Here is a 12,434-nt window from a genome sequence, read left to right as displayed (position 1 = left end):
GTTTTTAAAGGTTGCCATAGGAACTAGGCTGGATAAAATTGCTTAAGAAGCTTTTTATTTGCATCAAACCTGATTCAAATTTTACTTTGAAAGCCTGAAAACAGGGGCTAAAAACCCAGAAGGTTTTCTGTTGGCTATGCTCTACTGACATAAGATGTGGGTATTTTCCATAACAGCATACATTGCCATTAAGCAATACAGTGAGATGACAAGCTGTCATCTTTTGAAACCGCAGTGTATGTGACTTCTCAACTTCCACGTATCTCCAGTGCTTTGTAGAAAAGACACCAACCGAGCAGGTACTTGTAAGGAGTCTCCCAAGTCTATAACTAGAACAAGGCTTCTTTCATCTTTAGCTGCAGACCTTCTAGAACTTCTGATACCAAAGCCTTCTGCATCACTCAGTGGAAAGACAGTCACTCTATTTTGTAAAAGCCAGCTCTGGAAGTCAGAACAAACATCTTCATCAGTTTGCTCTGACCATTAGTTTTCAGTTGACTTCATAGACGGGCACAGAGTAAGTTGGTCTGTTGCTTAAGCATGCGGCAAATTTAAAGAATAAACAAGACATTTACAGGGGCATAATTGTCAACCCCCTGTTTTATTATCTGATTGATTAGTACAAAGAATAGGGATCTTAGTGACATAATGGACAGCCGTGAGCTCCTCCCTGACCACTCACCTTAAATTCCATGCTAGTTTAGAGCTTGCAATGGGGTGGCAGCCTGGCAGCCTAGAAGAATGAATTTGTCTTTGTGCAGCAAACCCGTGAGGAGGAACCATCTCCATAAGCTGCCTCCTGAGATCACTGCAACCCCGACTGGTAGAAATCACTTCTGATTGTGAGAGCATGAGACAGGCTTCCCTCTCAGCCACTGCTTTCATAGCTTCCAGCCAGAGGGCCAAACATCTCCAACAGGAAGAGTGGGAACTAGTGAAGAAAACACGTCTACTGGAAGATGGACAGGGAGCAGTCCAAACAGCAGAGCTAGAGGTCAACTGGTAGCAACAGCAACTTTGGGGTAATAATAAAGCAGGCTCGCTTGAATCTGCAAGCCTAAGGATGCAAGGTTAAGAAGAACGTGTAAAGGCATGGTGCACAGAGTGTAGCATCCCCAGAACTGTGGAGCAGAGAAGGCAGCACATCTCAGGTCAAAAAAACTGAATTATGAGCAGAAATGGCACGGCAATCAGAGGCAAGCGGTCGGCAGAAGGAAGACAATTGGCCAGAGAGGATGTGGATGCTCTGAGAGCAGTGGCTTTCAATCTTTTCCTGTTTGCAGACATCCAAACACTTATGGAAGGAAGTAGAAGAGCACTGTGCAGAGAAGTTACTAGTAATTTGCTGGCTTTTCATAGCTGTCTTTGTCACTCTCTTCTGTTTGTCACAGAAGCACCTCACAGAGCCCCACTGGCCCATAAACCACAGGCTGAAGGCCACTGCTTTAGAAATGGGCCTGTTAAAAACCAGCAGCTGCAAGGAAAAGGAGGGAGATACAGAAGAGACACTCAGTGTCAGGAAGGAAGGACTGAGTTGTGTCACTTCTGTGATTTGGAACTGCAAATTAGCAATATCTGCATTTAAAAGCATGCACACTCTGATGTTTCAAGTTGTTTTTTTTCCCCACTGCCTGGCTCTGGTGACTAATAGTTCAGTGTTGCCTAATGTATTTATAACTCCACCCGATCCCCAGAGGGGAATTACTACGCCTCTCCAGGTAGTTATTCAGTCTTCAATCCTTATTCTGTAGGTTATTACTGACACCAGGAGCAAAAGCAGAATGGCTGTGAGCAAAATTTGAAGTCTGACAACAAGAGCTTTGCACTGGCAATAATCTAGTTATGGGGAGCTATATAATGAAAAAAGCAATCCGCTTTGTCTGCATACTCATCCAGTCACAGATGCTAAAACTCCACCTCATACCAGCACCACCACCACTGGCACTGCTGTGATGCTTTACGTGCTTTCTGCGTGGGCACGAAAAGCCTTAGTGAACACCACCACACCACCACGTGCTCTCACTCAGCAGGTAAAAACACACCAACAAATGACTTACAAGATCTAGGGCTGCTGCCAGAATGGAGGCATCGGGGATAGTGCCTGGTTCACAGCAGTTCAGGAGGAACTGAAAGCGCTTCATGCCTTGGCGGATTGCTCCCAGGTTCACAACGTTCTTGGATTTTCCTCCTTCTTGGTTGGAGGTCAAGTGATCATCAAAGCTATGGCAACCTAAAGAGGTAGAGAGTACAGAGGGGATGCAGGGAGGGGTAGGGAGAAGGGAACACAGTCTCTCTCACCAATAAAAAAAGTAGCACAAACCCCCCTGATGAGTACAGTCTTGGTCTAAATCCCTTCCTCACCTCGGTGCGCTGTCTTGAAGATAACAGGGACATTTTTACAATATTCATGACTTCTATGAAATAGGCATACAGCAAGCCAGATTCTGGTCTTGGTCATACTGATGTCTGCCCAAACAATTTCATTGTACTCAGTGTTGAAGGTCAAGATCTACCCCAGTATCGGTGAACCAGAATATGGCCCTTCCTCCCCACCTCTCTAACACAGAACACCATGCTTACTGTCTGGTTTTCCTGAATAATCTCTTTTCTTAGATCTCTATTGCCCCTTGAAGTTTACCTGAAAGTGGAGCATGCATAACCCTTATTCATTCACATACCAATTTAATAATATATGTCTACTAGGGCAGAAAAATCAGTAACAAATATTGGAAATGTTCTAGGTAGAAATCAAGTACTGTCCTTTTTTTTTTTAGGCATACATGTTCTGCAACTACTATAACACCCAAAGTGAGACCAGTCTCAACTCCTAGATACCATCATCATTCCAGCCTCTCTCCCTTGAAGAGTCTTGCACTCTCTGGGGTGGAAAGCTCCCTAATAAGAGTTCCTTTTGAAAATGAATCTAGCACCCCACTCCAGGGCTTCTTTCAAGCATGATTTTAAACTCCATGTATAGAGTTCCCATGATAAACCAACTAACCCCATTGCTGATTGGAATGAACACTTCTGAAAGCAGAAGACCATTATGCAGTCGATAGCCAGAGTTGAGAGAGTGGCAGAGAGATACAGATGAGGAAAGTCATTTCAAGGTGGCTGGTCAAAACAAGAATAGTCAGCTTCTGGGCTTTTTGTCTTTATCTATAATACTCTCCCTGTTTACATGTGAAAGCACAAATGTTTACAGAATACTGAAGGATAGAGCACTGAAGAAGAGAACACCAAGTGGAGAATTCAAGATTGGCTTTACACATGGATTTGAAGGATGTCATCTCTACAGGACTTTGTGACTTCTTCCTCAGGAAAGAAGAATGGCTGAAAACTCAAAGTCCCTTTGAGATTGCACTCCCCAGAATTACTTGGAAAGCACTTATGTACCACAAACAATAGTCACAACAGAAAATAACAATGTAGATCTTCACTTTTCCCCTGAAGACCGAGGTATATCAATCAAATTTCAAGAGACTTCTTTATGACATCTGTGGCTTTTCTCTCTCCAGTGAAGCTTTACATAGCTTTCCAGTAAACAAAATGTTGGGAAATACTTCCTCAAAATGGAACAAACAAACAAATAAAGTAGAAAGAACAAGTAGAACACTTACATAAATGAGCAGGCACAAATACCCTTTTCTTCCAACTCCTCCTGTTTCCTTATAGCCTGTGGCATGCTATCTGAGCCTTCCTGCTATGGCTGCTGTAACGCTAACTCATTTGAGGTACAAACCTATTCAGGTTTCCTATTCAGGGCCCTGTTAGGGCTGTGCCTGTATGAGATAAAGAACAGAAACTTGACTTTCTGACACAGAAAAGCATGCCTAAGACATCTCCCTAACCCTTACTACAAAGATCTAGCAGGTGCTGTGTCTATCTGGGCTCAGTGATACTACCTATAGTCTATCACTACAGCGCTTTGCAGTCCTTTGCAGTCCCAGCCTTGCACTTTGTTGAAGCTTTGCAAAAGAATCCTTCAGAAGCAGCTGAGAACTGTCCTCCACTATGCCCATCCCGGAGCAGCCCTGCTGCAAGCAGGGGAGCCCTCACTGGCTTAGTGTTAATGTGACTCAGCCCTGCAGAAAATCTCAGCCAGCGAGCAGAGGTCATTTCCTAACATAGGAGGACACTGGATGCCCAAGCTTCTGCTCCCACAGTTGCTTCCAGTGCCAAGGTGAGATCACCCCACGAAGGTGAGATCACCCCTTGAAGCAAGCATGTGGTGTGGTTCACCTGTGCTGTGTGCCTTGAACACCCTGGCAACTTCTATGGTCACTCACAATGTCTTCAGTAAGTGCCTGAAGGAACGTCAAGGGTCTCATGTAAACATACTGTAACTCACTTCTGGATATATGCTGTGTTCTTAGTATAGGTAGAAAGATTATTAAAAGAACATTTTGTTACGCATGAATGTGCATATAATTATGTGTATACATATACTTATGCACACCTACAGATACACACACACACACATACGTATGCTTACATACATATCCAGTGGTCTAGATGATATATCACAATGAAGATTACAATTCATTAACGATGTGACAAGTTATTCTACTTTTTTTTTTTTACTGTAATGTATTTCTCCTCTCTCCATTTTCTTTTAAATTTGGTCTACTATGTTAAAAAAACCCAAAAACACAAGAGGAAATAGCACATGGAAAAAGGATGAACAAAGAAATGGCATAGTGTCATGAATGACAAGAATGGGAAGGTAGAAATAGGTTCCAAACCAACGCTTTAGGGTCAGACCTTGAGGGATTTAATAGGATGCCCACCCACCTTCAAGAGGCTTTTATTCTCTTCTCCATAAGCACGTAAACCCTGCTGATCTTTATGGAAGATACAGAAGCAGTGGAAATTTGAAGGCCCTCTGCAATGTTGCTGTTCTACCAGGTTATAAACCGTCCCACAATTTCACTGCACACATGGAAGTACATACACACACAGGCATGTACAGCTAACTTAATATTTTTTGCTCGTGGTATGTGGTTTCCATTGCATACCAGAGACCCTTGTGGAGATGGTGATTCAACTTTCTTAACTGTCAGACTTTGCCTTATAAACTTTAAATGCTCTCCCTTTGCCTCAGTTAGTTATAAGGTAACAGCCCAACCCTCCCTATCAACATCATGGGACAACAGTTTTCCTGTTTCTCATACTAACATGCAAGGTCTTTAACCAATTATATCACTTTTACTATGGTATTTCTAACACATGCATATGTTAAACCAAGCATGTGTCCTATACACTTCTCTCATAGGCATGTAATAGGTGTTTCAAGTTCTCCTCATTAATTACATAAAGACTGATGTTACAGAAGGCTGAAGTATGCACAACACTTCCAAAGCTCAAAAAGCCAATACTAATGCATCATCTGAGTATTGTATAGACATAAGTTGTGCCACACACACTGAACAAGGCTTTTGACAGTCACAGGGCCAAGACTAAATCTGTGCCGTTAAATCAAGAATATGGGCACTCTAGGCAGAAGTAAACTCACAGTAGCATAAAATCAGCATTAGCAAGATGAAAAATAAATTACTGCCTACAAGAGAATACGAAGGACATCTCACATGAGCACTGTCTAAACCAGTTGTGGCAGTCTGTAAAGATCTCACTGCCCCTCAGTTGTTCGTTCCCAGTAAAAACGGGGAGGAAATATGGTGGAAGTATTTCACACCTACTTCAGCACAAAGTAGTGGATGAAGAAAACAACGCAGTTCCTTCCATTGTGGGAGTATTCACTCTTAGCTACCAAGCTTCAACAAGCTGCTGGGCTGATGCATTCTCCTTCCACAGGAACAATACTTTCCACCTAGCAGCTAGTTGAGAACTACCCACTAGAGTTTCTGCACTGGTAGAATGATGACCAGTTTACACTGGGGAGATGTGCTCATACTTTGCCAGCATCACTTGCCTGAACAATGCCTCACATGCATTAGGCTGCAGGTCTGGGACAGATGAGGGTGAAATATATACAATGCGGTGTCAAAGTTTGATGTCAGAAATTAAAAAACATAACGCCAGGGAACGTAACACACTGTAAAGCTAGAGAAATAATGGTGAAAAAGAAAAATCTACTCCTTTTTGTGTGTTTTTGGGAGTCGGCTTGGGTTTTCTTGAAAAAACAGTAAAAGAACTTCAAGATACAAGGTTGTCTCCTTGACAACAAGGATGAGCTCCGAGCTGAGGACATGAGCATGTGAATGACTGCATGACATTTTAAAACAGAATATATCATGACCTTGTATTATTCATAAAGGTACTTTTCAAACATTGCTGATTTTGAAAATACATTGCAATTAAATATACTTTCGTGGAAAGAAGAAGTAGTGCTGTTGTTATTATGTTGTGTGCTAAGAAAAAGGGACAGCATCCCTAACGAATGGTATGCGGACACTAGACATGCAAACACAGAAGAAAAGAGATAATTATAACAAGGTTTGTGCAGGGTTTTCCATTTCATCAGTGCTGATCTTTGCTAAAACTGTCAAATGGTCACAAATTGGAAAAAAAAATAAAATAAAAAAACTGATGGAACACCCATTGTTATATTAGGCAATGAAAGATTTACACACCTAATTTTGAACTGAATAAGAGTGCTTTGAAGCAAGCATTAATTTTTCAAGTGTGTTGATCAAATTCAATTTGATTTGAAAAGCCCAAATGTTCTATTTGCATAATTTATTTGGATAGTCTTGATTTTTTTAAAAATCGACTTTACTAGAGCTTTTTTCTAAATCAAAACAAAAGAAAGAAGGAAGGGAAAGAAAACAGTTACAAAGACTAAAAAGTTGGAGAAGGCTAGAATGGATACAAAAACTATGGAGAAAGCAGGAAAAAAGGGAAAGGGGCAAAATACAGAAAGAAAGAGATTTTAAAAAAACAAAGATCAAAAGAAAGAAAAATAAGGAGACGAGAACCCTGATTTCTAACCATCTTTTTCTTCTGTGTGATGAAGCTTGGATGGGTGTCTTCGGCAGGTGCGCCATTTACCAAGACGCTTGAAGAAATTCTCCTCTTCGTCTCGCCCGTTGTCCAGGCCACCTCCTGGCCCCCCTCCTTCCGACAGCTTCACCGCGCTGGTGAACTTCACCTGTGCAAAGAGAGAGGGCTGGGTCAGGCTGTGCCACACCGTTACCTCTGGGTCTTCCTTCCTTAGACGTAGAGCAGCTACAGAAGGGCTGTTAACGCAGTGGATCACCATGGCAACACAAGTGGACCTGCACAGATTTACGTACGCTGAAGCACTTCATCTTTTAAGCTTTCCGCTTAAAGGATTGGTCTTTTGCAAGAGGCTGTAAAGGCACAAAGAAGGAAGGGTAAGTGTGGCCAACAGTGAAACCTTAAGTGCGTTGACAGAGCCTACATTTATCTCTCAGTGAACCAAGGCAGCTGCAGAAGTCCAGTATGAAATTTCCATGGCACTGTGCTCTGAAGACTGCTGGGACCCAGCCTCACTGGCTGCAAGGTCCACGTTTTGTAGAATGTTTCCTTGGAAGGCTAAAACCAGCCAGATCCTGTCCTTCCAAGGTCTCTGCAATCCCGCCTGACACATTTACCTTGGAACTCTGCCTGATGAAAGACAGACGGTCAACAGAGCTGATATCTAGGAGATCTTCCACCCCGTCAGCCAGGCCAGAGAGGGAGGAGCGCTTCAGCCAGTTCCCTGTTGCAGAAGAAGCCACTAAGGACAATTCTGAAAATGCTTCCAAGCAGAATCTATTTATTAGCAATTGCAGCATAGCTCTCCAAAGTGGCCATGAGTATGGGAATGTATGGGAGGTATGGGAAAATGGGAGGAAAGGGGAAGGAACCTTTTTAAGTTGCATGCATTAACTACCACGCAAGGCCAGGTTTTGGGACTTGTAAAGGATATGTTCTTTGTCTATCAAGTGCTATTTGGAATATTTATCTTTTACAGAGAAGAACAATATCTGGGACATTAAGCTACTAGCCTACTACTTTGGAGACCTGGATTCAATATTCTGTTTTGCCACAGATATTCTCTCTTTCCTTTGGCAAATTGCTCACAGTTCCCTTTGCCTCAGTTCCCCATCTCTAAAATGGAGAGGGAGGACTTCCCAGCTTCCCTTGGGAGAATGCACATTATACTGGGACAACCAGGACCTGTGTTGCAGTATTTCTTTAAGGCAGACATATCCCTCCGTGTCTCTCTGCACATGCAATATGTATATAGAATAGGAGGAGACATACATTTACCTATGGGGAGTTTGAGTTTCTTTCGGAGGGAGATGCGTCGGGAACGGGATCGGGAGCGGCGGTCGGTGGTGGTCCCGGAGTGAGCGGTGGTGCACTCGGATGTGTCCTGCTCAGACTGACTGCTGGTATCACTCGCTGCACTCTGCGACTTGAACATCTTCCGCCAGAAATCCTTGCGTCCCAGAACAGCCCCTTGGATTTGCTCATCACTGGGAGAAAAGGGATGTGAAGCGTGAACTGCATTTCAGTGAAGTTTGGATGCGCAGAGGAATGAGCACCCTCCCTCCCCTCCCACAGCCCCCTCCCGACCTCTCTGTTCTTTGAGGTAGTTTCATTTTGAATTCCAAACACACTCCTCTCAGTAGGACATAATCAAGTTTGACAATGTGCTCGATATTGTTCAAGGCACAAAATAACCATATTTTCTACCCTGAGGAGCTTGTCTACTGAACAGGTCACTCCAATTTTTAGTTCCTACACATGAAAAATAGATCTTCTTTAGGTCAAAACGACCCGTGTTGATAAGACCACAATGGTGCTTTCTACAGGCAGATGTACTGGAGAGATCTGGACATCACGATAGGCATTTGTGAGTCACAGTTCTCATTAACACATTGGAATGGGGACAGTGTATTTTGCTGTACTCTTGAGATCTCCCATGGCTGTGGGAAGGCTCAACGCGGAACAGCTCGCTGCGATTCTGCAGAGCAGTAAAGGGCCTTGTGTTATCCTTGCAGTCTCAGCAACAGTGAGACTTTGTGGGCTCAGTTAACGCAGCAGAATACATAATAAAGAGCTCTGGGCCCTTGTGCAAGCAATGCCTTCGCACAGTGCATCTCAAAGCACTTTAACAAGACAGACAGGTATTCAGAGGCACAGAGAGGTTAAATGACTTGTCCAAAGTTGTTTAGGGACCAGTGGCCATTTACAAAATTTTCTAAAATTCTTAGGAGTATTGATTACATTTATTTCAATATTAAATGGCAGAATTCTTTGGACAATAGATACTTCAAACGCACAGTGCCTAACAGCAGGTTAATTTGCTCATTAAGAAAACTGGTGGAGCACCTGTGCTGATAAGGGACATGCAACAATCTTTGGAGACTACATGGCCAAGATAGGTCAGAAATGGGCTGGCTCTTGGGAGGCAGTAAAGGATTAATAACCCTTAGCAAAAACTTGCAAGTTGAAAACTAATAGAATCATCCCACAGAAGTACAAAGAAAGTATGGAGAAAGCAGTGATGACATCTCTGAGGAATTAACACTCTACTAATGGCTATGGTAGAATGCGATACTGACAAATCTACTGCACCAAAATCAGGTTGGATCCAGTTGGCAGCACTGAAAATAGGCATTACCTGGATGTCATCAGCAGTTCCTGAAGTCAAGGCATTTGTTGTACCATCCAAAGAGATAAGCCCTTGCCATCCTGCCCATTTATACTACCCCCGGAAGGAAGCTGCTGGCAATAAACACCACACGAAACAATTCAGTATGTACTTACTGTTCTGGAGTCTGCATTGGGCGGCTCGAGATGTAACTCCGGCATTCATCAGGGGCAGCTGATGCCTGGCCTTTGTCAATGACAACGCTTCCCGCCTCGGATCTATACAGACAAGGTAAATCATCAGCTAAAGCGAATGGATGCCCATTTCATGGTCATCCCATAACTACATGACATGGAAACCAGCACTTCTGAGCAACGAAGCAGCTTTAGAGATGTATGTACCCTCTCTTCAGCAACTTACTACTTCTCTATGTATCACTCATGAAAAAGGTGTCAGCTCTTAGAACCAAATCCAAGGTTTTTAGGAGTTTTCATCTTTGTTAATCCTTCTTCCCAACGTTTTAATATGACAAGCCTCAAAAAACAGAGAAAATTTATTTTTGATAAAGAGGCATGGCAGGATTAGATTTCTTCTGGGACTTGTTTTGCCTATCAGGATTTACCTGTCAGATAAACAACACTAAGGATGTGATGCACATTAAAAGCTATGTCCCCACAGTGTTTGGGGACTGATACTATGCTTCTTACTTCTCTTAACCTTTCCTCCTCCCAGTAGTGTTCTCTTAGGCCTCTTGTATAAGAGGGTTAGAAGTTTTTTCTGCAAATCTTTTACTGTCTCGGTTCATTAAATTTTAAAGGAGACTGCTGCCACAGTACAATTCTGTACATCAGGAACTGACATATGCTATCAAGATAAAACACACAAGCCCTTGGACTTTCTACATTTGTGTTTAGTGCATGTAGTCACACAGCCATATGCAAGTCAGTCATTTGCTTTCTCCCTCCTGGACACCCACCTTTTGCTCCCAGAAGGTTTCGACTCTTGCTCTGTTTCCTCTGGCTTTTTCCCTGGTATTAACTTCTCAGCACTGTCTAAGAGGGCACTGAGTGCCACCCTCCGAAAGACATTCCCATGAGCCTCCTTGATAAACTGGACCAGCTGTCGGATGTCGCAGTACAAGCCCTGAGCAGCAAGACATCACGAAAATGAAAGAATTCAGTCTGCAGTTTGGGAAGAAGCAGTGAGAATCAATAGTGTCTAAGGCACTTCAGCAAGCCATTACTTCCTCCAGCTGCTGTCTGATATACTCTCCGTGTACAGGGTTTGTGTTTTCTGGCTGGGATCAAAAGCTGGAAACTCTATTTACTGCACTCAGAAGAAGCAGACAACGAGGAGCATTACTCCTATGGAACATGCTCTGCAATGGGCTAAAGCAGATGTAGAGGTATCAGAGGTTAAGCCAGCTGCAAGGTGAGGGAGTTGCAAAAATGCCTTCAAGCCTGCTTTATCCTATCATCTAGCCCATAATCTTAAAAGGCATGAAAAAGCTAAATGAAGGGGTGGAGGGGAAAGTAGGGTGAAAAAAATGGCATGTTTTGTTTCAAAACCAGCGGGTGCCTTGGGATTTTTCTTAATTATTTTAGAGCTTTACATCATGGGAAGAGAGTGGAATGACTCACTTATTCGCCAACCTACTCCTACACTCAAGGCTCTTTTTAGTTCTGAACATTCATACACATCTGTGATGTGACAAATCACCTCTATATCTGAGAGCAAGGGGATGGAGGGAACAATTTTACAGGACCTGATTTTTGACCTGTGAACTTTTCTGAAATACCTTGGATTATTCTGAAAATTCCCAGCACAGCCAGTCTTCAACAAAAAGCCCCCAAACAAACAAATACTTGGATCGGATTATTCTGAAAATTCCCAGCACAGCCAGCCTTCAACAAAAAGCCCAACAAACAAATACTTGGATGTGTATACTGATTAAGGCTCTTTTTCATAAGATACTGGACACAAGATTTGATTTCATTATCAGAATGTCTGCAGTAGGGCTAGAGCACAAGAGTGCTTCTTGGTTGCTTCCATGAAAAATCCTAATTTCTGATAATGAAAGAGGTGGTTTGAGATTAGCTGCTAGATTCTGCATCGATTTGGAAGAAGCGAGTTCATGTCATCCATTCGACCGACTGCTCTGGGGGGATAGCAACTAGGCAGCAACCAGCAGCACCATACATTCCTCCAGGTGTTTGGTAAATTGAACTTTTGTCTAAACCTTGGAAAGACCTACAAAATTGCTATTCAGTAGCTTGCATACTCTGCCACTGGTGGGCCATGTCCTTAACCAAGTAAACTGGCTTTCACTTTGCTGAAAGTTGACTTATTCTGGCTGTGGTCTTGATCATTAACCTCTTGCTGCGGTCTTGATCATTAACCTCTTGCTGCAGACTATCCATTTGAAAAAAAACCCCACAGACACTGCTTGAACAGAGAGGAAAACAGAATTCAGCCATCATAAAAGTTGTGCACTCTAAGTGCCCAAGACCCAGGGCAGGCACAACAGGAAGGCATCACATTTACATCATGTTTCAACTGTGACTGCGTAGCTTGCTACGCTCATGGGATTTGGCTAAACTGAATTCTTCACTGTAAAGCCTCACTGGTGACACCCAAGTGAAAAAGTAACTTTGGTAACATGAAATCAAGTGCTTACCAGGTTTTCCGGGCTGTGGAGCTCATGCGTAGTGGAAGCACAGCGAGTGATCAACGACTTGAACATGGCACTCACTATAATACCTTCTACACTCTGGGCTGTAGACTTGTTGTCCACTGTGGTGAAGTTATTCCCAAATCCAGCCTTGTCTGTGAAATTGAAGTACAAGCAAGCCCCCTTGTTAAGAAC

General features: G+C 43.0%; 1 protein-coding gene across 2 annotated transcripts in view; it reads right to left on the bottom strand.

The window, feature by feature from the left end:
- Positions 1-12,434, bottom strand: part of UNC80 (unc-80 homolog, NALCN activator) — a 146,450-nt gene that overhangs the window by 96,444 nt on the left and 37,572 nt on the right. For both annotated transcript variants that reach the window (XM_014959636.1, XM_014959637.1), the window contains exons 16-22: positions 12,246-12,394; positions 10,545-10,711; positions 9,745-9,846; positions 8,233-8,447; positions 7,578-7,684; positions 7,012-7,111; positions 2,058-2,230 (exon numbers count right to left, since the gene is read on the bottom strand). In XM_014959636.1, the coding sequence (XP_014815122.1) occupies positions 2,058-2,230; positions 7,012-7,111; positions 7,578-7,684; positions 8,233-8,447; positions 9,745-9,846; positions 10,545-10,711; positions 12,246-12,394 (1,013 nt within the window). The remainder of the gene's footprint in view (positions 1-2,057; positions 2,231-7,011; positions 7,112-7,577; positions 7,685-8,232; positions 8,448-9,744; positions 9,847-10,544; positions 10,712-12,245; positions 12,395-12,434) is intronic.

Source organism: Calidris pugnax, unplaced genomic scaffold (assembly GCF_001431845.1).
Source record: "Calidris pugnax isolate Ruff unplaced genomic scaffold, ASM143184v1 scaffold448, whole genome shotgun sequence".
Classification (NCBI taxonomy): domain Eukaryota; kingdom Metazoa; phylum Chordata; class Aves; order Charadriiformes; family Scolopacidae; genus Calidris; species Calidris pugnax.
Note: the sequence above shows the minus strand (reverse complement) of the source record. Positions and strands in the feature narration are given on the sequence as shown.